Here is a 27,887-nt window from a genome sequence, read left to right as displayed (position 1 = left end):
GAGCCATACAGACCAAAATCTTTAGGAATTTGCTCCTAGACCCTCCTAAGTCGACTCGTCTTTGTTAGGGGTTAGAATTAAGCTGAATCCTCCCCGCTGGACTAGTTTCTGCCCCTGATCGCTATCCAGTGACTCATGCTAAAAGTGTCACGCGTACAGGCGCTGGGGGAAGACAGGTTCGCTCAGCTGAGGTCCCCTTCACCGTTCAAAGCTGGGTATTCTCAGGATGGGACTAATGCAGTACAGGTGCCAATCCTTACTCTTGAAGCCTAACATTTCAGCCTTTGCCATGATAAAATAATATAGCAAGGAAATAAATGTCCCCGTGACACTTTGACCCCGATTTTAACTCCAGGCGGATTCCTCCCTCAGGCCTGAGTTAAAATTACAGTCTGGTGTCAATGATGTCATTAGGCCGTGACATGCAGATGTAAAGAAGTATTATGTCCGTAATGTACTTATGAATGACTCCACGAGGCAATGTGTTGTACTCAAACTGGAGTGACCTTGGTCCTTTATCTGTAACTCCAGAGTGAGGTAGCCGCATGGTGGCTCTCCTTTTATACAGCCCCTGCCACCAGGGCAGGAAACCCCGGTCTCCACCAGTTGCACCCTCTAGTGGTGCCAGCATAGTATATACACAGTTAAACCTTATTGATAGTACATCAGGTAAACAAGTCTCCATCTTATGCAACTTTACAGTGACTACACAGAAAGTATATCTATAGTCTGCGTATATAACAAGAAGGACTCTGTTGGCTCCAGGTGCCTGTCCTTGTTGCCTGCTCAGGAGATGTTGCGATTGTGGTGGCTTTCGGACAGGTAAGAGCCAGGGCGATTTTAACTGCCCGCCCGCCAGGTTTCTGCTGAGCGAGTCGCCCCTTAAGTTCAGGAGATATTATTTCCCAGATGATTAGTTGAAGTGAATAGTATGGATACATTTAAGGGCCGGTTAGATAAGCACTTGAGGGAGAAGGGAATAGAGGGTTATGCTGCTAGATTTAGATGAGGAAAGATGGGAGGAGGCTCGAGTGGAGCATAAATGCCGGCATGCCGGAGCCAACAGAGTCCTTCTTGTTATATATGCAAACTATAGATATACTCTCTGTGTAGTCACTGTAAAGTTGCATAAGATGGAGACTTGTTTACCTGATGTACTATCAATAATGTTTACACTTTGTGTACACATGCCTGGTTGGGTCGAATGGCCTGTTTCTGTGCCATATATCCTGTGTAATCATAGATTTAAAGAAATTCATAGTAGGGAAGGAGGTCATTCGGCCCATCGTGTCCGCACTGGCCGACAAAGAGCTATCCAGCCTAATCCCACTTTCCAGCTCTAGGTCCGTAACCCTGTAGGTTACGGCACTTCAAGTGCACATCCAAGTACTTTTTAAACCCTTTCAGGCTGCAAGTTCCAGACCCTATCCTATCTGATTTTAATTAACGCTAGGTCAAAAGTGTCGTGCCTTGCTTATGCCGCCTTTGATATGGGACCGTGGTCAATATTTATAAGAGCGATATTTATAAGACACACCATGCACCATGTCAGTCCTGGGCATCTCGGGAAAAGTACTCCCATTCTTTAACGGCGGCGAATTAAGAAAATGCAGACGGACTGGGCTGCCAAACCACAGTATAACATTTCCTGCGGCGTTTGCATGGAATATCTGGGATGGGGGGGGGGGTGGGGGGCAGGGCAGGAGGAGGTTCACTAAAAGATAAATTGACTGATGAACGATTCAACATGAAGCGCGCCCGTGTTTTTTGTCACCGTGGTAACCAGCCACAGGTCCACGTACTCAATCAAAATAATTATTCAGTGGGTGTGCAGATGAATGCAAAGTGTAACCTTTGAAACTTATAAGTGCAGTGCCCAGTAACAGGGATGTAATCTACTCTTCCCATTACCGAGTGTTATTCTCTGCTCTGTTAGCGAGCATTTGCAGAAAACGACTGAGCGAGACTCTTTGTATCCAGATTTGCTCCTGACTCCTGCTGGTTCTACACGTCTTCGCTGTAACATATATAGCTCCACCTGTGGACTACTGTGGTACTGCAGCCAGTGCTGTGTACAAAAAAAGAGGGACAGGTCACCTGACTAGAGTTCCAGAGTGTTCTGCCATCTTAAGACTTGTGTGTGTTTGTGAGTTGTACTGAAGATATAACAATGGCGATGAGAATGGGATAATCGAAAAAAACACTTGCAATTTCACATGAACCAGGACAGTCAGCGATGACAAGCTAATATGAATTACATTGAATTTTACAGCACAGAAAGAGACCAACCAGCCCGCGGGTATCTACAAAACAACTTTGGGGCTGAAATTCGGTGCCGCCTACATTGAGGAGGTGACACGCCTCCTGGCCGCTAACTTTAGCGTCAGGCGATGTCTACCGCCTCAATGTACGATATTCAGTTGTTTCGACCCGAGAGGAGTGTGGTTCCACAATCCTCTTCGGGCACCGCACTGTCGGAGGTGTCGTCTTTCGGATGAGACGTTAAACCGAGGCCCCGACTGCTCTCTCAGGTGGAAGTAAAAGATCCCATGGCACTATTTTGAAGAAGAGCAGGGGAGTTCTCCCTGGTGTCCTGGGCCAATATTTAGCCCTCAATCAACATCACCAAAATAGATTATCTGATCATTATCACATTGTTGTTTGCGGGAGCTTGCTGTGTGCAAATTGGCTGCTGCATTTCCCTCATTACAACAGTGACCACACTTCAAAAAGTACTTCATTGGCTGTAAAGCGCATTCGGATGTCTGGTGCTCGTGAAAGGCGCTAGATAAATGCAAGCATTTCCTTCTTTATACATAAACTATCTTAGCCCCTTGATTAGATTCTAACTTGTAGCTCACGCCTGGGGATCCGTTATTCTACTGTGAATACTTAACTAAGATTCCCATCCCATTATACATATAAATGTACTGATGTATTTCTGCAACTGTAAACATGAATCTTTTTCATGTGCTGAAATGGCATTGCCTTAATTGAAATTTCTTTCCCCCCCATTTCTGCTGTCTAATGAGGGCAAGTAGGTTGATTGTGAAGTTACTGGGCGACGATGGGGAGGCAATCAACCAGAAAAGTTCCCCTGACATTCTCGAGTCTTTTCTAAAGGCTTGAATGTTTAAGTAGTTAACATGCAAGCAATAATCAGGTTGCTGTGCTCATGTAGTGGTCTGAAGTCAATTACTTGCCTGGCTTGATAAACACATTTGATGTCAGGAGACATTTCATGGATGATATCTTCTTTGAGCCGCTGTAATTTTATATTATTCTATACATGCGCTACAATTCCATTGTGTGGTGGAGTCGTTTCGACTCCTTGAAATATCATGCCCCAATCAGTGCCGCTAGATGTGTGCTGCTTAACTGCCTGTGTTTGATGTAGGAAGTTATTACTGGTCACTTAACCATTCTGGTCACAGGCAGGTCCCCGCGGAGACGAAAGTTAACAATACACAAACTAATTCAGATATTAATATGTCTCAATTATTAGTGCAGGAAAAGCAGTCAGACCTTCAGTGCAGGACACCTGCACAGTTGAAAAGTGTTGGGGAAGTGTAATGTATTTGCTTCATGGGTTCTTTGTTTCAGAATTCATAGCGACACATTGCTATTAAGAACTAGTTGGTTTATTAGCAAAGGTTTAACAATCACGCTACACATTACCGGTTCATCCACCAGGCTCACAACCACCTGCCCCATCGTGGATCCCCCGAACCCAACTGGACGGGGGTTTTATTGAGTCTTGTGAACGTCACGTGGCTGGCTAAGCCACTCCCAACTCAACAGCTCTACAAACCTGTGAGTATGCTCACCGGTGCATTAATTACCAGGGAGGTCGGGTGGGGTGAACATGAGGTGAATTATGAAAGTGGAAGTGAGACACTGCCAAACTTGTTATGGGAAGCAATATTCATTCAGGTACTCGCGGCAGAATGAAAGCGTGTGGGCTGTAGTAAGAATGAAAGACCCTGAAGGTGAAGCCCTTCTGGGGTGAGGTCCACAGGTGGTGTTTGCACTCCAGTACTTTGTCCAAGTGACCACCACATACAAGCCTAGATAGCAAGTGATGGCCGGCCATTGGACGTTGAGGGCGCAGTAGGCGGACATGGTCCTCTCCTTCACCTGACGCGCACGTGCTTTCCAACCCGCTTCACGGGAGAGTCACCAGGAGTATGCACCCTGTGTTTTTGTGCCGCGCCAGCTACAGCACTCAATTATGTAATGTATGCGTCCTGTGAGCATGCTCAATAGGTTGGGCGAGCTGTTGCATTGTGAGCAGCTCAGTCAGTCACGTGATGTTCACAAGACTCAATAAAACCCCAGTCAGTTGGGTCTAGGTCATCCACGATGAGGTATGCAGTTGTGAGCCTAGTGGATGAACTGGTAACGTGTAGTGTGATCGTAAAACCTTTTAATAAACCAATTTGTTCTTAATATCAACGTGTTGCTGTGAATTCTTAAGCAAAGAACCCATGAAGCAAATACATTACAAAACTGCGATCAACGAACTCATCACAGATCTCAAACCTGGGGGTTTCTTAGTCTGTGCGTAACTCAGTTCCACACAAAACAATGTATTTACCAGAGAGACATCGAGGAAACACGATGGAGATGTTGTGACTGTTTAACTCGCTCATAAAATAGCCTGAACTCATCAGCTCAATTCCAGGGCAGTGTTTGGACGACACTTGTTGTGGTGGATCCCCAGAGCTCATTAATAGACAACAGCTGGCAGGGACCAAATTGCAAAGTATTTATTCAATAAAGCTATTTTGCTAACCACACACAGGGAGAATGAGTAACTGCCTTCAACTCACTGCCTACTGTTTGAGTTTTCATTACATGTAATGTCTTGTCCGTGGTTGAGCGCAGTAATGTGAAAGAAAGACAGACTTGCATTTATATAGCGCCTTTCACGGCAACCGCACGTCCCAAAGTGCTTTACAGCCAATTAAGTACTTTTGGAGTGTAGTCACTGTTGTAACGTAGGCAACACAGCGGCCAATTTGTGCACAGCAAGCTCCCACAGACAGCAATGTGATCATGACCAGATAATCTGATATGTTGATTGAGGGATAAATATTGGCCCAGGACACCGGGGATAACTCCCCCTGCTCTTCTTCGAAATAGTGCCGCGGGATCTTTTATGTCCACCTGAGAGGGCAGACGGGGCCTTGGTTTAACGTCTCATCCGAAAGACGGCACCTCTGACAGTGTGGCACTCCCTCAGCACTGCACTGGGAGTGTCAGCCTACATTTCTTGTGTTCAATTCTCTGGAGTGGGACGTGAACAGGGAGGAGGCATCCTCCACCCTGGGTCATCGCACTTGTTGGCATTGAACTTTACATAGAACATAAGAAATAGGAGCAGGAGTAGGCCATACGGCCTCTCGAGCCTGCTCCACCATTTAATACGATCATGGCTGATCTGATCATGGACTCAGGTCCACTTCCCTGCCCGCTCCCCATAACCCCTTATCCCCTTATCTGTTAAGAAACTGTCTATCTCTGTCTTAAATTTATTCAATGTCCCAGCTTCCACAGCTCTCTGAGGCAGCAAATTCCACAGATTTACAACCCTCTGAGAGAAGAAATTCCTCCTCATCTCAGTTTTAAATGGGCGGCCCCTTATTCTAAGATTATGCCCCCTAGTTCTAGACTCCCTTATCAGTGGAAACATCCTCTCTGCATCCACCCTGTCAAGCCCCCTCATAATCTTATACGTTTCAATAAGATCACCTCTCATTCTTCTGAATTCCAGTGAGTAGAGGCCCAACCTACTCAACCTTTCCTCATAAGTCAACCCCCTCATCTCCAGAATCAACCTCGTGAGCCTTCTCTGAACTGCCTCCAAAACAAGTATATCCTTTCTTAAATATGGAAACCAAAACTGTACGCAGTATTCCAGGTGCAGCCTCACCAATACCTTATAACTTTGCCCAACCCATCTGGTTGCTGCTGTGTGCAGAGACAGGTCACTTGTTGTAATGCAGAGAGGCACACCTTATCGTAGAGAGCATATCTGTAGCTGGGTTTGATTTGTACGTTCGAATTTGTTTGTGTAGGAACATGTCAAACTCTTTCCACAGAGAATTTTTTTAAATTCGAATTGTCTCAGCTTCCATTAATTCCCAAGTGAGACCTTTTTTGTTTATTCTTAAACGAATTATTAAAATACGCTGATGAAGGACTTGACCAATTTTGCAGTGCTGTCATAGTCAGCTGAACGTACTGACTCGCGGCTAATTGAATTCGAGAATCTTCATCGAGAAGTTGTCCCTCAGGATTGGATGGGACTTATTAATTTTTTGGAATGGTGACCAAGAGGTCCCAAGGAGTGCGCTGTAAATCCTGCCGCAATGCTGAATGGAACCAACTAGGATTTACTTTAACCTTCTCCAACCTTTTCAGTCTCGTCATGCAATGTATCGCCAATGGTGAAGATGCAAAAGACTTGCATTTATATAGCGCCTTTCACGACTGCCAGATGCTTCAAAGCGCTTTACAGCCAATGAAGTACTTTATGGAGTGTAGTCACTGTTGTAATGTAGGAAAAGCAGCAGCCAACTTGCGCACAGCAAGCTCCCACAGACAGCAATGTGATAATGACCCAGATAATCTGTTTTTGTGATGTTGATTGAGGGATAAATATTGGCCCCAGGACACCGGGGATAACTCCCCTGCTCTTCTTCAAAATAGTGCCATAGGATCTTTTACATCCACCTGAGAGAGCAGACGGGGCCTCGGTTTAACATCTCATCCGAAAGACGGCACCTCCGACAGTGCAGCACTCCCCTGGGAGTGTCAGCCTAGATTTTTGTGCTCAAGTCTCTGGAGTGGGACTTGGACCCATAACCTTCTGACTCGGAGGCAAATGTGCTACCCACTGAGCCACAGCTGACACCATAAGCATATGAGGGAGAAGGGAATAGAGGGTTGTGCTGCTAGGATTAGATGAGGAAAGACGGAAGGAGGCTCGAGTGGAGCATAAACGCCGGCATGGACTGGTTGTGCCGAATGGCCTGTTTCTGTGAAGTATATCCGATGTAAACCATCTGTCCAACCTCACCTCTTCTGAGCTTAAGTCGGTGCCCCCTGCTGACAGAATTTGCAGCTACATCAAAGAAAATTACTGTTAATATAGCTCCCTTTATCAGATTTAATTAAATCTCGAGCTCACATGCCTCATTTATCGATATTGTACTGAAGTAGGCTTCAAAGCCTCTATTTTTGCTTTGTACAAAAAAATCTCCCCTCGGCCCACAAGAACTGGGTGCAGTTTGAGGCAAACCCTCATTAGAGAGAATATCAGAGCCAAGGAAAATGACCAATACAGATTCATTGGGATGAAATCAGAGATCAGAGAATAAAATTATAATGAGATTTTGAAAAACTCACAGTTTTCTGCAGCAGGGCAAGTTACATGGAGGTGTGCTCAAAGCGATGAGAGTAAATAGTGACAGATTATTCCCACTGATGAGTTAATCAGTAACAAAGGCGCATTAGCTCAATGTTAGCACTCGAAAAATAAAGAGGGAGGTGAGGAGAAATGTTTCATGCAAAGGGTTATTTGAAGCGGAAAAATATTACCACAAGTGGCTCTTGAAGTCCAATCAATCTCACCATGTAAGAGCGAGTTGTATAAACGCTTAAAACACAAGAGCTTAAGAAATAGGAGCAGGAGTAAGCCACACAATGCCTCGAGCCTGTTCCACCATTCAGTGAGATCACGGCTGATCTTCGACCTCAACTCCACTTTCCCACCCGATCCCATATCCCTTGATTCCCCTAGAGTCCAAAAATCTATCGACCTCAGCCTTGACGATACTCAACGACTGAGCCTCCACAGGCCTCTGGGATGGAGAGTTCTAAAGAGTCACCACCCTCTGAGTGAAGAAATTTCTCCTCATCTCAGTCTTAAATGGCCGACCCCTTATTCTGAGACTGTGACCCCCTGGTTCTAGACTCTCCAGTCAGAGGAAACAATCTCTGAGCCTCTGATACTCCAGTGATATGCCCTGCCCTTCAAGCCCCCTGAGGATGTTATATGTTTCAATGAGATCACCTCTCATTCTTCTAAATTACAAAAAATATCGGCCCATTCTACTCAATCTCTCCTCAAAGGACAAGCCTGTCATCCCAGGAATCAATTCAGTGAAACTTTGTTGAATCCCCTATAAGGCAAGTATGTCTTTCCTTTGGTAAGGAGACCAAAACTGTTCACAGTGTGGTCTCACCAAGGCTCTATTTAATTTCAGCGGGACTCCCTTCCTAATTGTTTGCTGTACCTGTGGGAGCGCAGAGAAGGAGCAGTCGGATATGGGATTCTAGTCGTGAGGTCAGGTGGAGTGAGCTAGCACAGACACGATAGGGCGAATGGCCTTCTGTGTGAAAAATTCTATGGGGGCGAAATTGGCCTTTTTTATAGCCACGTTAGTGCCTCCGGGGGGGCGCAAGAAACTATTCGCCCGGGAGAGTGGGGGAGGCGGTGGTGGGGCGTTACCGCCTCCCGGGAAAGATTCACAACCCTCTGAGTGAAGAAATTTCTCCTCATCTTAAATGGCTGAGGTGCTGCCATTGCGGTTAGCGTCCCGGGCCACCCCGTGTAACCGCCGATTACCTCGTCGCCGTGTGCAGCGACCCCTTAGCGTCCCGCGGGTCGCGAAGCTGGCCGCCAGCCACGCTCGAGGCGGTGCTTAGAGGGAAGGGCGCCGACACCCCAAGCCGCCATCTTTTTTTTTGTCGGACGACTCTCGGGTCGGCTTGTCGATGGCGGCCTCAGTCTGGTCCGGGCCGCCCCTGGGTGCCGGGCTGCCGGCCCCTGTCACACGTTGCCGGCCCGGTCCCACGCTGCCCTGGTGGCCCAGTGCCGGCCGTCAGGGGCCGTGCGGAATGTGCAACGGACCCCCCCTTTAATTGAAGGGGAGGGGGCGTGGAAGGCCCCCGCCCCCAGCAGCGCTCTGGTTACCAACCCAGAAGGAAGTGGAGCGCGGGAGATTGCTCTCCGCTTCCTCTGAGGGGCGGTAAGGGCAATTCTGCGGCGAGGTGGGGGCTGAACTTCCGCACCGGGCACTAAAAGTTCCGGCTACAGAAGCTTACTGCCCCCAATCGGAGCGCAGGGCAATTTCGCCCCCTATGTTTCTATAGGCTGGAAGGATATGTTGATGGGGTGAGATGAAGAGGTGTGGGAGGAGGCTGGCGTGGAGCATAAACCCCGGCGAGGATCTGTTGGGCCGGATGGCCTGTTTCTGTGCCAGAAATACTTTGCTAATTACTGCTGCATTTTAGCTGGGTTATTGCCTTGGAGGACAGAGAATGTAGCACAAACACGTGGAGGGAGACAATCTTCCTGCGCGGTGTGGTGCTACGGGTGGCATTTTATCAGCCGCCAGTGATATGCCCTGCCCGATATTCAATTCTATTTATCGGACTGAATACAGGGCGGGGCTTATAACAGGCAGCCGATTAAATATCGCTCACCCTGCATTACTGCCCTGGACACATTTCTACACAAAACAACAATGGCAACTTGCATTTATATAGCCCCTTTTACGTGGCAAAATGTCCCAAGGCCCGGCAACAGGATCGATTATCGGACAAAATTTGACTCTGAGCCACATAAGGAGATATTGGGACAAATGACCAAAAGCTGGGGCAAAGAGGTAGGTTTTAAGGAGCGTCTTAAAAGATGAGAGCGAGGCAGAGAGGTTTAGGCAGGGAATTTCAGAGCTTGGGGCCCAGGCAGCCGAAGGCACGGTCGCCGATGGCGGAGCGATTAAAATTAAAATTTCTCCGCACCAATGGTATCTTTACTAAACATTTGGCAATGACAGAAACTTGGATTGGGGCTTGAAGGGAGTAGAATTTATTCAGGTTAATCTCCATGTCCAATCGTGTGAAGTTTCTTCTTTTACCTGATTTTCTTCTCATCCTCGTACGTTTCTGTATGTTTTCCCAACTCCTGTGAGTGGTGGGCAGCGCTGTCACATAAGAACATAAGAAATAGGAGCAGGAGTCGGCCATAAGGCCCCTCGAGCCTGCTCCGCCATTCAATAAGATCATGGCTGATCTGATCATGGACTCAGCTCCACTTCCCCGCCCGTTGCCCATAACCCCTTATCCCCTTATCAATTAAGAAACTGCCTACCTCTGTCTTAAATGTATTCAGTGTCCCAGCTTCCACAGCTCTCTGAGGCAGTGAATTCCACAGATTTACAACCCTCTGAAAGAAGAAATTTCTCCTCATCTCAGTTTTAAATGGGCGGCCCCTTATTCTAAGATCATGCCCTCTAGTTCTAGTCTCCCCCATCAGTGGAAACATCCTCTCTGCATCCACCTTGTCAAGCCCCCTCATAATCTTATACGCTCCTCGCGGAGCGATGAAAATCGGAGATGGGCACGAGGTCGGGATTGGAGGAGCGCAGATATTTCGGAGGGTTGTACTTTGGTGTGTTTCTGCTCTGCACCAGCTTCCTCCTGCAAAGTCTTTCGTCCCCTGCACAGTAACTTGCAGCCCTCCGGATTCTTAAAACCAAAGTATCCCCAAATACGCCTCGGATAAATTCTACAATTTAGCACTCTCCTGCAGAGAGCTATCCACATCAGGAGTTTTACGCGGAGGTCGGTGCGCTTTGATATATAGACTGTACGACTTGCTGAAAATGAATGAAAGTGCCAGCTCGTAAAATTTAGCCCAATACCACACTCCTAGCAATAAAACTATCTATACATCAAGGCTGGTAATGGAGTCTTGCCCGGGGAAAGCTGCAGAGCCTTACGGAATGCCCACCGTCCTCAGTGAAATATTAGCAGTTCATTACATGTGTGTTATTAAATTTCAGTAATCACAACACATAGAGGAAATAAAACACCGCGTTATTGGAAGCCGGAAACCATTGCGTCAGGGTCCAGTCAACTTCTGCAAATCGCGTTCAGCAGAAGGTGCTCACAAATCACTGGGATTTATTTCGAGGGATGTAGGGTTGGATTTTCGTTTTGGAATGTGCCTCTGTTAGCGGCCCCAGAGGGGCAGTAATGGGTTGCCAAATATTTAGCTTCCAGCGGCCCCGCCGGGAAATTTGGTGGCGGTTTTTCCGCGGCGCTGAGCAGTACGGTCCGGGAGCACCGCGCCCATGTGCAATACTCCCCCACCCCCGGTATCGACAGTGACGCGATATTTGCTTGGAGTAGCATCCGTAGCGCCCCCTAGTGAGACCGCCAGAGAAAGCAAGCGGTCAGAGTGTCCCGGGGCACTAAGGGAAGGAACGATAGGAAAAAGGTAAGTGAGATTGATATTTTGTTGGCTTCCTTTTGCGTTTCACCTTTATTTGTGGTGGGAGTACTTTATCGGGAATGTTTTTTTGGCCCGAGTTTTTTTTGGAGGGAGGTCTCTCTTCGGGCGCTATGAGGCCGGCTCTTTAGCGCGGGATATTCAGTTGCTCACCTGGCCTGGGAGAAGTGGGGAACACCTCTCTTAGCGCTCCGCCCCACTCTCAGGGCTCAGCAACTGAATATTTTTGGCTGCCGTCGCCAAGCATTTCCCGGCGCAAAATTTACCGCCCCACCGCCATTAGCGCCTGAATAAGCCTCAAGCCGAAAATTCAGCCCTAAAAGCAGTGAAGCGGAACTATTCTAGGAGCCTGGTCAGGCCACACGTGCGTGCACTGTGCACAGTTGTGGTCTCCGTGATATGTAAAGGACATAGCAAGCACGGTGGAAGAGAATGCAACAAAGATTAACAAGCATGGTACCAGAACTGAGCGATTACAGCTGTCAGGGAAGATTGAACAAGTTGTTTTTTTTCCTTTAGAAAAGAGAAGACTCGGAGGAGACCTGATCGAGGTCTTTAAAATTGCAAATGGGTTGGACAGGGTAGAGGTAGAGCGAATGTTTGCACTTGCGGCAGAATCCAAAACTAGAGGCCATAAATACAGGGAAGTCACTAATCAATCCACTCGGGAAAGAAGGAGAAATTTCTTTACTCAGAGGGGCCAAAATTGGCCCTTTCCTTAAGGCCTCTCAGCACCGGAGAGAGGCGGTCTGTGGCGCGCAATGGCCGCCGAATTTCCGTGTAATGGCCGCCATTCTCAAAATTCCGCTCCTGTTTTATCCCAGCGTTGCCCCGCTCTCCCCCACTACCACTCAGCTGCTGCCGATCCGTGTTAAGTGCGTCATCAACGTGCACACCGCCGATTTACCCCCCTTCCCCCCCCCCCCCCCACTCCGATGGCGAAATTCAGCCATGAAAATGTTCGGCCCACCCGGCGATGCCAAAACCTGTTTTTTTCCCGCTGGTCCAGTGAGGTTGTGGCCTTTCGCAACGGAGGTGTGGCTTATCTTAAAGGGAACGCTGCACCAACCAGAAACCAAACTCGGTTGGTACTGCACCCACGGTCATTAACACTCAACCAACATCGCCAGAGCAGATTATCTGGTCATTCTCACGTTGCTATTCGTGGGAGCTTGCTGTGCCTAAATTTGGCTGCCGCGTTTCCCACATTACAACAGCGACCACACTTCAAAAAAAGTACTTCATTGGCTGGAAAGCGCTTTGGGGTGGTGGAAGGCGCTATATAAATGCAAGTCTTTCTTTTTTTTAAGATGGAAGGGTGGGGGGAGAAATTCAGGGCGTTGCGGCCTCCCGTGAGCGATTTTTCTCCCGGGGCGTCACTAACGACTCCAGCGAAATTTCGTTGATGCTTAGCGGCAGCGGTAACCGGTAGCTCACCGTGGCAACCGAGAGCGCCCCACTCCGCTGCGCCGGGCGGCGACAACATCACCGCCGTGCGCAGCGGCCCGTTTTGGCCCCCCCCCCCGCCCTCCGTGCGGAAATTCGGGAGCACTCCTCTGAAGCTGTGCGGGGGCGATGCCAGCCACAGCTTCAAGGGGACGGGTACCGGGCTGCAGGGCCGAAAATTAACGGGGAGGTGGGTGCGCCAAAATAAAACCGGCCCACTTACCGGGTCGCGATCTGGCAGCCCGGCGCTCCGCTTGTGTGCCGGGCTCCTGCCACGGCACCCCGCTACCCGGGTGGTCCTAGGGACGGCGCCGTTTCTCTGCCGCTGATTCAGTAGCTTGGCGCTCCCCTTTAATGAAGGGGGGGGGCGCGGTCTACGGGGCAGCGCGACCTGTCCCACGGCGCAGCGCTGCACCTCTCGCAGTGTCCTTCCGCCCCGCCCGTGCCCCGTAGCACGATGCTTTGCGCCCCATTTGCTCTCGGGGGGCTGTAACCCGGATATAGATGGCGGGGCGGGGCATACGCGCCTGGCGCTGGAACTACCCGTCTCGCGACCCTTCCCCGCTGCGCAATTTTGATCCGAAGGGGCACTTAAGTGGTTAATATCATGTCGGTTTGCTCTTGGAAGATAACAACTTCTGTTTTTTTTTTCGCCTCATGTTACCATTAAACCGATAAAAAAAAAACTAAAAATGCAATTAAAACTCAAACATCAATTAGATTTTAATTGAAAAATCAGTTGGCATATCTAATTAAAGATGACAGACACTGGATAATATGCATGAATGCTTAGATTAGCAATAAAAAAATAATAGCTCATAAAACATCATTAATTGCCAGATTACGCTGAAGGAGTATATTGTTATTGAAGTGTAATTCACTGATTCTGAGTGAGATATTTAAAAATATAATTTTTTTTTTGCTCCAAGCCTGAAGCGCTTTGTGGGGAAGGATGACTTAATGTAATGGCACGGCTTGGGCTGATGTTGCTCTGACTTGTATCTCGTCCTCTGGTCCTGGCGGAAGTCCATCCGTGAGTTTTAGTTATGGTTTCGCCATTGTTCCCGAGGTTGATTCCTGAGATGAGGAAAGGTTGAGCAGGTTGGGCCTGTACTCATTGGATTTCAATGAGATGTGATCTTATTGAAAGGTATAAGATTCTGAGGGGGGCTCGACAAGGTAGATGCAGAGAGGATGTTTCCCCTCGTGGGGGAATCTACAACTAGGGGGCATCGTCTCAGAATAAGGGGTCGCCTATTTAAAACGGAGATGAGGAGAAATTTCTTCTCTCAGGGGGTGGTGAATCTTTGGAATTCTCTGCCCCAGAGAGCTGTGGAGGCTGGGTCATTGAATGTATTTAAGGTGGAGATAGACAGATTTTTGAATGATAGGGCAGTCAAGGGTTACGGGGAGCGGGCAGGGAAGTGGAGTTGAGGCCAAGATCAGATCAGCCATGATCTTAACGAATGGTGGAGCAGGCTTGAGGGGCCAAATGGCTGACCCCTGCTCCTATTTCTTATGTTCTTATTGTCATTTTTTGTCGAGGACCAGGGTTCATATCCACATCCGCCACCACCGCCACCCCCCCGCCCCCCCGCCCCCACCGCCCGTCCCATACTAGCGGGATGGGAGTCCCGCCTCTCTCGCTGCTGGTTGTAAGGTTCTGATGCGCAATGAGTTTGCTCGGTCTCACCCCTGTTCATAGTAAGCTTCAGCTTTCTGCTGAAAGACGCCTCTGATTTCAAAATTGCACCCAGAAAAAAACGGAGGGTTTATGGTGCTGTAAGAACATAAGAAATAGGAGCAAGAATAGGCCATTCGGCCCCTCGAGCCTGCTCCGCCATTCAATAGAAAGAAAGAAAGACTTGCATTTATATAGCGCCTTTCACGACCACCGGATGTCTCAAAACGCTTCATAGCCAATGAAGTACTTTTGGAGTGTAGTCACTGTTGTAATATAGGAAACGGGGCAGCCAATTTGCGCACAGCAAGCTCCCACACACAGCAGTATGATAATGACCAGATAATCTGTTTTTTTTTTCTTATGTTGATTGAGGGATAAATATTGGCCAGGACATGGCTGATCTTCTGCCTCAACTCAACACTTTTCTGCCCGATCTCCATATTCCCTGGGTTCCCTTAATATTCAAAACTCTATCGATCTCTGCCTTGAATATACTCGTCGACTGAGCCTCCACAGCCCTCTAGGGCAGAGAATTCCAAAGATTCACCACCCTCTGAGTGAAAAAATTTCTCCTCATCTCTGTCTTAAATGGCCGACCCCTTATTCCGAGGCTGTGACCCCCTGGTTCTACACTCACGAGCCAGGGGAAACATCCTCCCTGCATCTACCCTGTCAAAGTCGAAACAGACGTGCAGCTGGGATATCGTTAGGAGACCGGAATCAGTGAGACAATGCTGAGAGCAATAAAAGGAAGAATTTGCATTTATATAGTGCCTTTCGGGGTCCCAGGACGCTTCGCAGCCAAAGAAGTACTTTTGAAGGGGAGCCGCTGTTGCAATGTGAGGAAGAGTTTGTGTACCGCAAACTCCCACAAACAGCAATGTGACGATGACCAGATCATCTGTTTTACTGCTGCTGGTTTGAGGGATAAACATTGGCCAGAACACTCGGCAGAACCTCCCACGTGCTTCTTCCAATTCGCTGCGTGCAAAATGGCTGCCGCGCTTCCTGCCTTACAACAGCGAATACACTCAATAAGGAATTCATTGGCAGGAAAAGGCTTTGGGATAACCGGAGGTCCTGAAAGGTGCCATGTTAATGTAAGTTCTTTCTGTCCAATGCTGCCAGTCATATAGATCCCACAAAACACTTTTATGTTTTTTAATTGAGGCACCGAGGATGAAGAGAGGTTGCTTCCACTGATGGGGGAGACTAGAACTAGGGGGCATAATCTTAGAATAAGGGACTGCCCGTTTAAAACTGAGATGAGGAGAAATTTATCTTCTGAGGGTTGTAAATCTGTGGAATTCGCTGCCTCAGAGAGCTGTGGAAGCTGGGACATTGAATACATTTAAGACAGAGATAGACAGTTTCTTAACCGATAAGGTAATAAGAGGTTATGGGGAGCGGGCAGGGAAGTGGAGCTGAGTCCTTGATCGGATCAGCCATGATCGTATTGAATGGCGGAGCAGGCTCGAGGGGCCGTATGGCCTACTCCTGCTCCTATTTCTTATGTTCCTTTGTTCATTCTGCAGCAGGTCCTGTGTGCTTGTGTGTTCAGCTCATTTATCGCTTTAGATATATGTGGAAACTTGCTGCATGCAAAATGGCTGCCACATTTACCTAAATAAATGAAGGTAGTTCATGCTTGGGCCCCAAGCTCTGGAATTCCCTCCCTAAACCTCTCCGCCTCTCTATCTCTCTCTCTTCTCCTTTAAGACGCTCCTTAAAACCTACCTCTTTGACAAAAGCTTTTGGTCACCTGCTCTAATATCACTTTATGTGGCTCGGTGTCAAATTTTAGTTGATAACGCTCCTGTGAAGCGCCTTGGGATATTTTATTACGTTAAAGGCGCTATATAAATGCAAGTGGTTGTTGAAGCACTGGCGATATTTCTGCAATTTGCTGAGGGGCGACATAAGAGCACATCTTTCGTTCCTTTCTGTCATGTATTCAACCAGCATTGTAATCCATGTATAATCTGACCTAAGTTGCACACTGTGAGAACAATGACCACTCGGTGGGAGACACTCCTAACCTGGACCTTCAGGTATAAAAGGGGAAGCTCTACCCACCTTCATCAGTTGAGTGCTAAGGAATAAAGGACAGGTCACAGACTGACCTTCTCTCAAGCATGGGCCTCGTGTGCATTTATACTGTGTAGTAAGGAGCTATCACTTTCAATAGAGGCAAAGATTTTATGATTCTGAAATCATGTGGTACTCCAAACACATGAACACTTCTCAGGCATTAAGCTAAGATTTCCCAAGTTCGGTAGCGGAGGTGGTAAGCTATTTAAAATGAATGGGTTAATGCCTTCCACACAACAGCTTGAGACAGAATTTCAAATGTTGTCGTATGCTAGTTATGTTAGGACTAATCCTTTCTCCACAGCGCGAGTGAGAAGTCACTGCTCAGTAATGGAGGTCAGACCTCAGATAATAATGCACGCGTCACACCGCGTTTATAGATCACAGAATTCCACAGCGAGAGGACACTCTTCATTGTAATGTATGCACCTGTGAGGATGCTCATAGATTCGTGAAGAGCTGCGCTGCTTCTGGGCATGGCCAAGGGCGCCATCAGCTGGTCCAAGCAGCGGGCGGTCGAGGAGGTCGTTCAGCCCGCCTGCCTGCCTCTCTCCCGTGGCAACATTTGAGCCAGGGTGTCCCTGGAGATGGAGCACGCGGTGTCCACCGGTATGCTCGCGGCCTTCCGTGAGAGGTGGGCGCCGGAGGGACTGGAGTGCATCATCATCCCCGGCAACCAAATTTTAATTTGATGTAATTTTCCGTTAAAGTTTTATTTGGAAATTTGTGGGTTCTAGAGCCCTTTACCAAAAGGAGGCACTTGATTTAATCTTCTATTAAAATAGTTGTAGAGCTGTTGATTATGAGTGGCTTAGCCAGTTATGTGATGTTCACAAGACTCAATAAAACCCCAGCCAGTTGGGTTCAGGGGATCCACGATGAGGTATACAGTTGTGAGCCTAGTGGATGAACTGGTAATGTGTCATGTGATTGTTAAACCTTTGTTAATAAACCAACTCGTTCTATAAGAACATAAGAACATAAGAATTAGGAACAAGAGTAGGCCATCTAGCCCCTCGAGCCTGCTCCGCCATTCAATAAGATCATGGCTGATCTGGCCGTGGACTCAGCTCCACTTTCCCGCCCTCTTCCTGTAACCCTTAATTCCCTTATTGGTTAAATATCTATCTATCTGTGACTTTAATAGCAATGTGTTGCTATGAATCCTTGACAAAGAACCCATGAAGCAAACACATTACACACATAAAGTGCAACTTTCATCATAAAGACTGAGGCAAAGAGTACGGAACCCTCTAAAATTCAATGGACTGAACACTGATTTCATAAGTGCTTCAAAACATAAGACTACATGAATGTCCTATTGAAATTGACTGTATATGAAGTGACAAGCCTGTTTGTCCTTATAATCTGTGGATGGAGATGCTGTTTAAATCCAGCACATATCATTTTTAGCCCACTGAAATTCTAAAACAATACATTTTTTAGATGGGCTGTGGATAATGAGTTGAAAATCGAATCACTATTAAAGGCAAGTTCAATTCACAACTGTATTTGCTTCAGGGTTCTTTTCTTAAGAATTCATAGCAACACACTGCTATTAAGAACTAGTTGGGTTATTAGCAAAAGGTTTAACAATCACACTACACATTACCAGTTCAACTATTTTAGTTGTGCACTTTAAACAAATGCCCCCTGGCTAGGGGGTGGGGGGGGTCACACTCCAAAATATATTTTTTTTCCAGTGCCCCCTTTTTTTTTAGAACACCAACACACAAATTATACAAGTGCCCCCTGGCTAAAAGCCGGCAAATTAAACTTTAGACAATAAAATCCAATTAAAATTTGGTTGCCGGGGGTGATGGTGCACTCCAGTCCCTCCGGCGCCCACCTCTACATTACCAGTTCATCCATCAGGCTCATAACCACCTGCCTTGTCATCGATCCCCCGAACCCCTGAACTGGCCGGGGTTTTATTGAGTCTTGTGAACATCATGTGACTGGCTAAGCCACTCCCAACACAACAGCTCGATCAACCTGTGAGCATGCTCACAGGACACATACATTACTACAATCACTGCAGGCAGGGTTGTGTGACGTTTGCTGCGAGACAGTGCATGGTATCATAGATTCATACAGCACTGAAGGAGGCCATTCGACCCATCGTGCTTCGTGCCGGCTCTTCGAAAGAGCTGTCCAATTAGAGCCAGTCTCTCTGCTCTTTCCCCATAGCCCTGCAAATCTTTCCTTTTCAAGTATCTATTCAATTCCCTTTTGAAAGTTACTGCTGTATCTGCCTTCACCACCCTTTCAGGCAGCGCATTCCAGATCATAAGAACTCGCTGCGTAGCAAGATTCCTCCTCAACTCCTCTCTGATTCTTTTGCCAATTATTTTAAAACTGTCTCCTCTGTTTACCGACCCGCGAGCCAGTAGGAACAATTGCTCCGTACTTACTCTGCTCAAACCGCTCAGTTTCAATTATTCTTGATAACCCACTGGTTCCCCAAGATTCTTTGAATTCAATTAGTTAGTGGAACCGACGAGGGGCTGTGGAGTGGTGCCTACCATATATAATCACGCGATGGTCAGAAACCTGCAAAAAAAAAAAGACTTTGAAAACCACAGTTCTGAATAAATAATATACAAAGGACATATGAGGAGTGACTAGAGCCGTTCCAGACGTTAACAAAACATTCATGAAGCTGTGTACTGGGTTTCTAGGGCCACGAGCAGTATGTCGAAGTTATGCTGCAGCTGTACAAAGCCCGGGTTAGACCACACCTGGAGCACTGGGAGCAGTTCTGGGCACCAGACCTTAGGGAGGATCTATTGGCCTTGGAGGGAGTGCAGCATGGGTTTACCAGAATGTTACCCGGACTCCAAGGATTAAGTTACAAGGAATGGTTACACAAATTAGGGTTGTATTCCCTGGAATTGAAAAGGTTAAGGGGTGATCTGATCGAAGTTTTCAAGATATTAAGGCGAACAGACCCCGCTGGTTGGAGATTCTAGGACTCGGGGGCACAGTCTACAAATCAGGAGTGAAATTAGGAAACACTTCTACACACAACGGGTGGTAGAAGTTTGGAACTCTCTTCCACAAACGGCAATTGATGCTGGGTCAATTGTTAATTTGTTACGGACGGAGGAGTGGAACTAGCTGAAACATAGAAACATAGAAATTTACAGCGCAGAAGGACGCCATTTCGGCCCATCGTGTCCGCGCCGGCCGACAAAGAGCCACACGGCCCTCGGTCAGCAGCCCGGACGGTTACATACAAATCCACGAACAATGGCGGAAAGGTAAAGAGCACCCAGCCCAACTGTGACACCCCCTTGCACCAAAAACATTCTACACTCCCACCCGGAGCCATGTGAAGGGCTCTTGCAGAGAGCCGGCACGGGCTCGACGGGCTAAATGGCCTCCTTCTGTGCCACAACCATTCTATGATTCTACATCTAAGATTTTTGTTCACCAAAAGGATTAAGGGCTATGGGCCAGAGGCGGGTATATGGAGTTAGGTCACAGATCAGCCATGATCTCTTAGAATGGCGGAACAGGCTCAAGGGGCTAAATGGACTCCTCCTGTTTTTTTTTGTTCCTCGAACATCTACCACAGGCACAGCACTCTCAATGGCTCAATTGGGCCGTCCTCAGGTCGAGAAAGGCACTATATAAATGCAAGTCTTTCTTTATGTTATGCTGCATCTCTGAAAAGTCTCAGTTATTTATTTCATCAAAGGACAGTCTCATTCCCTCTTGAATTTGCCAGCACTATCTACCTGCATTATCCCTCCGCCTAGAAAACAGATAGATCTGGTAAATTATTTCATTGCTGCTTATGGGACCTCGCAGTGCATACATTGGCTGCTGCTTTTCCTACATTACAACAGTGATTACAGCAGCACTTAATTGGCTACAAAGTGCTTTGGGATGTACTGAGGTAATGAAAGGCGCTATATAAATGAACCTTTATGTTACACTGCATCTTTGAAAATCAAATTTTCTAGCAGATTCCCTAGGCAGTCACATTCACCAACCGTCTGTGTGAAGTCGCTAATTCTAAAACATCTGTTCACTCTCTCCTCTTCTGAGCTTAAGTCCTGGTAACAGAGTTGGTGGTTGTATCAGAAAAACTCCTGTTAGGGCACCCCCTTTATTCAAATGTTATTTAATTTCACCAGGTGGAGTTGCGCAGCAGGAGCGATCACAGAGTGACAGTCGGGATCGCACCCCCGTGGATGTTTCCGGGCGGTATATCTGTGCGGGAGTGGGACTAGTTGGGCAGCTTTGCCAAGCAGCTGGCACAGGCACAAAGAGCCGAATGGCCTCCTTCTGTGCTGTATCGTTCTATGTTACCCCTACTTCATTTAAAGACGTCATGGGGAGAAATTCGGTTACGCCTCAGTTGGGGCGGTAACCCAGGCGGAGCGGTATTATTAGCGCCTTGACGAAGTTTGCTGCTCCCGCTAGAGACATTTGTCGGAATCAGGCAAAGAGCTGACAAGGGCGATAAATTAGCCATTACACACTTGAGCGGGCGCGGGGCGGGGAGGGGGTCAGTAACGAAAATGCCGGTGTAAATTTAACCGACCCGTTGCGTATGCGGCGATCTCCGACTGCAATCCCGGGAAAAGCCGAGTATTAAAGGTGTGGCATAGTAATGCAGCCACTAAAGTTTTCAAAATGACTTGTTTTCCCCCTGTACTAGAAACATAGAAAATAGGTGCAGGAGTAGGCCATTCGGCCCTTCTAGCCTGCACCGCCATTCAATGAGTTTATGGCTGAACATTCAACTTCAGTACCTGCTTTCTCGCCATACCCCTTGATCCCCCTAGTAGTAAGGACCTCATCTAACTCCTTTTTGAATATATTTAGTGAATTGGCCTCAACAACTTTCTGTGGTAGAGAATTCCACAGGTTCACCACTCTCTGGGTGAAGAAGTTCCTCCGCATCTCGGTCCTAAATGGCTTACCCCTTATCCTTAGACTGTGACCTCTGGTTCTGGACTTCCCCAACATTGGGAACATTCTTCCTGCATCTAACCTGTCTAACCCCCTCAGAATTTTAAATGTTTCTATGAGGTCCCCTCTCATTCTTCTGAACTCCAGTGAATACAAGCCCAGTTGATCCAGTCTTTCTTGATAGGTCAGTCCCGCCATCCCGGGAATCAGTCTGGTGAACCTTCGCTGCACTCCCTCAATAGCAAGAATGTCCTTCCTCAGGTTAGGAGACCAAAACTGTACACAATACTCCAGGTGTGGCCTCACCAATGCCCTGTACAACTGTAGCAACACCTCCCTGCCCCTGTACTCAAATCCCCTTGCTATGAAGGCCAACATGCCATTTGCTTTCTTAACCGCCTGCTGCACCTGCATGCCAACCTTCAATGACTGATGTACCATGACACCCAGGTCTCTTTGCACCTCCCCTTTTCCTAATCTGTCACCATTCAGATAATAGTCTGTCTCTCTGTTTTTACCACCAAAGTGGATAACCTCACATTTATCCACATTATACTTCATCTGCCATGCATTTGCCCACTCACCTAACCTATCCAAGTCGCTCTGCAGCCTCACAGCATCCTCCTCGCAGCTCACATTGCCACCCAACTTAGTGTCATCCGCAAATTTGGAGATACTACATTTAATCCCCTCATCTAAATCATTAATGTACAGTGTAAACAGCTGGGGCCCCAGCACAGAACCTTGCGGTACCCCACTAGTCACTGCCTGCCATTCTGAAAAGTACCCATTTACTCCTACTCTTTGCTTCCTGTCTGACAACCAGTTCTCAATCCATGTCAGCACACTACCCCCAATCCCATGTGCTTTAACTTTGCACATTAATCTCTTGTGTGGGACCTTGTCGAAAGCCTTCTGAAAGTCCAAATATACCACATCAACTGGTTCTCCCTTGTCCACTCTACTGGAAACATCCTCAAAAAATTCCAGAAGATTTGTCAAGCATGATTTCCCTTTCACAAATCCATGCTGACTTGGACCTATCATGTCACCGCTTTCCAAATGCACTGCTATGACATCCTTAATAATTGATTCCATCATTTTACCCACTACCGATGTCAGGCTGACCGGTCTATAATTCCCTGTTTTCTCTCTCCCTCCTTTTTTAAAAAGTGGGGTTACATTGGCTACCCTCCACTCTATAGGAACTGATCCAGAGTCAATGGAATGTTGGAAAATGACTGTCAATGCATCCACTATTTCCAAGGCCACCTCCTTAAGTACTCTGGGATGCAGTCCATCAGGCCCTGGGGATTTATCGGCCTTCAATCCCATCAATTTCCCCAACACAATTTCCCGGCTAATAAGGATTTCCCTCAGTTCCTCCTCCTTACTAGACCCCCCGACCCCTTTTATAACCGGAAGGTTGTTTGTGTCCTCCTTTGTGAATACCGAACCAAAGTACTTGTTCAATTGGTCCGCCATTTCTTTGTTCCCCGTTATGACTTCCCCTGATTCTGACTGCAGGGGACCTACGTTTGTCTTTACTAACCTTTTTCTCTTTACATATCTATAGAAAGTTTTGCAATCGGTCTTAATGTTCCCTGCAAGCTTCTTCTCATACTCCATTTTCCCTGCCCTAATCAAACCCTTTGTCCTCCTCTGCTGAGTTCTAAATTTCTCCCAGTCCCCAGGTTCGCTGCTATTTCTGGCCAATTTGTATGCCACTTCCTTGGCTTTAATACTATCCCTGATTTCCCTTGATAGCCACGGTTGAGCCACCTTCCCTTTTTTATTTTTATGCCAGACAGGAATGTACAATTGTTGTAGTTCATCCATGCGGTCTCTAAATGTCTGCCATTGCCCATCCACAGTCAACCCCTTAAGTATCATTCGCCAATCCATCCCAGCCAATTCACGCCTCATACCTTCAAAGTTAGCCTTCTTTAAGTTCTGGACCATGGTCTCTGAATTAACTGTTTCATTCTCCATCCTAATGCAGAATTCCACCATATTATGGTCACTCTTCCCCAAGGGGCCTCGCACAATGAGATTGCTAATTAATCCTTTCTCATTACATAACACCCAGTCTAAGATGGCCTCCCCCTAGTTGGTTCCTCGACATATTGGTCTAAAAAACCATCCCTTATGCACGCCAGGAAATCCTCCTCCACCGTATTGCTTCCAGTTTGGTTAGCCCAATCTATGTGCATATTAAAGTCACCCATTATAACTGCTGCACCTTTATTGCATGCACCCCTAATTTCCTGTTTGATGCCCTCCCGAACATCACCACTACTGTTTGGAGGTCTGTACACAACTCCCACTAACGTTTTTTGCCCTTTGGTGTTCTGCAGCTCTACCCATATAGATTCCACATCATCCAAGCTAATGTCCTTCCTAACTATTGCCTTAATCTCCTCCTTAACCAGCAATGCTAACCCACCTCCTTTTCCTTTTATTCTATCCTTCCTGAATGTTGAATACCCCTGGATGTTGAGTTCCCAGCCCTGATCATCCTGGAGCCATGTCTCCGTAATCCCAATCACATCATATTTGTTAACATCTAATTGCACAGTTAATTCATCCACCTTATTGCGGATACTCCTTGCATTAAGACACAGAGCCTTTAGGCTTGTTTTTTTAACACCCTCTGTCCTTTTAGAATTTTGCTGTACAATGGTCCTTTTTGTTCTTTGCCTTGGGTTTCTCTGCCCTCCACTTTTCCTCATCTCCTTTCTGTCCTTTGCTTTTGCCTCCTTTTTGTTTCCCTCTATCTCCCTGCATTGGTTCCCATCCCCCTGCCATATTAGTTTAACTCCTCCCCAACAGCACTAGCAAACACTCCCCCGAGGACATTGGTTCCGATTCTGCCCAGGTGCAGACCGTCCGGATTGTACTGGTCCCACCTCCCCCAGAACCGGTTCCAATGCCCCAGGAATTTGAATCCCTCCCTGCTGCACCATTGCTCAAGCCACGTATTCATCTGCGCTATCCTGCGATTCCTACTCTGACTAGCACGTGGCACTGGTAGCAATCCCGAGATTACTACTTTTGAGGTCCTACTTTTTAATTTAGCTCCTAGCTCCTTAAATTCATTTCGTAGGACCTCATCCCTTTTTTTACCTATGTCGTTGGTACCAACGTGCACCACGACAACTGGCTGTTCTCCCTCCCTTTTTAGAATGTCCTGCACCCGCTCCGAGACATCCTTGACCCTTGCACCAGGGAGGCAACATACCATCCTGGAGTCTCGGTTGCGGCCGCAGAAACGCCTATCTATTCCCCTTACAATTGAATCCCCTATCACTATCGCTCCCCCACTCTTTTTCCTGCCCTCCTGTGCAACAGAGCCATGAACTTGGCTGCTGCTGCCCTCTCCTGATGAGTCATCCCCCTCAACAGTACTCAAAGCAGTGTATCTGTTTTGCAGTGGGATGACCACAGGGGACCCCTGCACTACCTTCCTTGCACTACTCTTCCTGCTGGTCTTCCATTCCCTCGCTGGCTGTGAACCCTTCTCCTGCGGTAAGACCAACTCGCTCCACGTGCTACTCATGTCATTCTCAGCATCGTGGATGCTCCAGAGTGAATCCACCCTCAGCTCCAACTCCGCAACGCGGACCGTCAGGAGCCGGAGGTGGATACACTTCCCGTACATGTAGTCGTCAGGGAAACTGGTGTTGTCCCCGAGTTCCCACATGGTACAGGAGGAGCATATCACGTGACCGAGCTGTCCTGCCATGACTTAACCCTTAGATACACTTAAATTGGCGACAACAATGTTAAAAGTTACTGACTAATAAAGAAAAAGAAAAACTACTCACCAATCAGCAGCCAATCACTTACCACGTTGGCTGTGACGTCACCTTTTGATTTCTTTCTACTTCTTTTTTGCCTTCTGTCTGTCTGCCACGCTGTGCTGTGTGTAAACCTTGCACTGACTGTGACTGAGGCTCACGCACCGTGCTGTGTGTAAACCTTGCACTGACTGTGACTGAGGCTCACGCACCGTGCTGTGTGTAAACCTTGCACTGACTGTGACTGAGGCTCACGCACCGTGCTGTGTGTAAACGTTGCACTGACTGTGACTGAGGCTCACGCACCGTGCTGTGTGTAAACCTTGCACTGACTGTGACTGAGGCTCATGCACCGTGCTGTGTGTAAACCTTGCACTGACTGTGACTGAGGCTCACACACTGTGCTGTGTGTAAACCTTGCACTGACTGTGACTGAGGCTCACACACCGTGCTGTGTGTAAACCTTGCACTGACTGTGACTGAGGCTCACACACCGTGCTGTGTGTAAACGTTGCACTGACTGTGACTGAGGCTCACGCACCGTGCTGTGTGTAAACCTTGCACTGACTGTGACTGAGGCTCACGCACCGTGCTGTGTGTAAACCTTGCACTGACTGTGACTGAGGCTCACGCACCGTGCTGTGTGTAAATGTTGCACTGACTGTGACCTCCCAGGGACGTGCTTCCTCATCCCTTTAAGTAGCCGCCAGTTAACGACTCTGCAAGCCCGCCCCGACTGGTTTCCCAGACGGTGTTATTGGCGGGCGCTCAATGAGGCGCACGCACCGAATTTACCGACCGGGGCGCGAGCGTGAGCGTTGCACCAGGAATACGTCAGGATCGGAGGGATTGTCAGCAGCCGGGCGCTGCTGGTTTGCGCCCCCGGTGAGCCTCTAACGAATTTTCCGTCAGGGCGCTAAAAGCTGCATGCCCGGTCGCTAAGCTCGAACACTCCAATTAACGCCTCCTCTGGGTGCTAACTGAGGCGTTAGACAACCGAAAATCCAGCCCATTGTACTGAAGTAGTTTTAAGCATTGGCAAACAAACTCTCACCTCTGCCCACGAGCTCAGCTGGAGTAGCATTCAGTGCTGGGCCCCCAGCTCTTTACAATATATATTAATGATTTAGACAAAGAAATTGAATGTAATATCTCCAAGTTTGCAGATGACACTAAGCTGGGTGGCAGTGTGAGCTGTGAGGAGGATGCTAATAGGCTGCAGGATGATTTGGGCAGGTTAGGTGAGTGGGCAAATGCATGGCATATGCAGTATAATGTGGATAAGTGTGAGATTATCCACCTTGGTGGCAAAAACATGAAGGCAGAATATTATCTGAATGGCGACAGATTAGTAAAAGGGGAGTTGCAACGAGACCTGGGTGTCATGGTTCATCAGTCATTGAAAGTTGGCATGCAGGTACAGCAGGCGGTGAAGAAGGCAAATGGCATGTTGGCCTTCATAGCTAGGGGATTTGAGTATAGGAGCAGGGAGGTCTTACTGCAGTTGTACAGGGCCTTGGTGAGATCACACCTTGAATATTGTGTACAGTTTTGGTCTCCTAATCTGAGGAAGGACATTCTTGCTGTTGAGGGAGTGCAGCGAAGATTCACCAGACTGATTCCCGGGATGGCAGGACTGACATATGAAGAAAGACTGGATCGACTAGGCTTCTATTCACTGGAATTTAGAAGAATGAGAGGGGATCCCATAGAAACATATAAAATTCTGACGGGATTAGACAGATTAAATGCAGGAAGAATGTTCCCGATGTTGGGGAAGTCCAGAACCCAGGGGTCACAATCTAAGGATAAGGGGTAAGCCATTTAGGAGTGAGATGAGGAGAAACTTCTTCACTGAGAGAGTTGTGAACCTGTGGAATTCTCTACCACAGAAAGTTGTTGAGGCCAGTTCGTTAGATATATTCAAAATGGAGTTAGATGTGGCCCTTATGGCTAAAGGGATCAAGGGGTATGGAGAGAAAGCAGGAATGGGGTACTGAAGCTGCATGATCAGCCATGATCTTATTGAACAGTGGTGCAGGCTTGAAGGGCCAAATGGCCTGCTCCTGCACCTACTTTCTATGTTTCTATGTTTCGATGTAACTCTTATATTCTCTTCTGTTTTCTTCTCCTTGCAGACTCCTCTGCCCATGAACATCACAGCCTTTTACAACTACGATCAGCCGCTGGTTGGGTACTGCAAAGCACACCAGACTCTTCACATACACAAGCGGTACGAGACCACCCTACAGGAGGAACCAGAGCCCAGCGCCATGGAGCCAGGTAGCAGTCGGAACGTCATTAGTACAGTGGCCCGCTCGGCGATACCCAACATACATCTCGAAGCACCTCACTCGCCCTAGGGAGACAGCACTACACGTGACGGGCCGGCGTTTGTGCGGCAAGATGCGGGCTGGAAGAACGAGGAAGAAAGAGGAGGATAAAGACAATCGTTTAAGTGGTGCTTGCTGAGTTTGCAATGAAAATACAACTCTGAACACTCTGTGGCCGTTAAACTCAACAACGAGACTTCAGAACTTTGCCATTCTTCGAATTTTCTGTGCTTTGGTATTTGATGATGTAAATATAAGACTCTGCTTACCATGTTCTTAAGAAAATAAACTAAAAACTGTAA

At 47.6% G+C, this 27,887-nt stretch overlaps 1 protein-coding gene across 2 annotated transcripts in view; it reads left to right on the top strand.

Moving 5' to 3' along the window:
- Positions 1-27,618, top strand: part of LOC139234758 (leucine-rich repeat transmembrane neuronal protein 4-like) — a 259,328-nt gene extending 231,710 nt beyond the window's left edge. Inside the window, exon 2 of one of the 2 annotated variants that reach the window (XM_070865446.1) lies at positions 27,391-27,618. In XM_070865446.1, coding sequence (XP_070721547.1) covers positions 27,391-27,615 — 225 coding nt within the window. In that variant the 3' untranslated portion in view covers positions 27,616-27,618. The remainder of the gene's footprint in view (positions 1-27,390) is intronic. The other variant, XM_070865445.1, reaches the window with a different exon arrangement.
- Positions 27,619-27,887: the final 269 nt, after the last annotated feature.

Source organism: Pristiophorus japonicus, chromosome 22, assembly GCF_044704955.1.
Source record: "Pristiophorus japonicus isolate sPriJap1 chromosome 22, sPriJap1.hap1, whole genome shotgun sequence".
In the NCBI taxonomy this organism is placed as follows: Eukaryota; Metazoa; Chordata; class Chondrichthyes; family Pristiophoridae; genus Pristiophorus; species Pristiophorus japonicus.
This window is presented reverse-complemented; position numbering and strand designations above follow the sequence as displayed.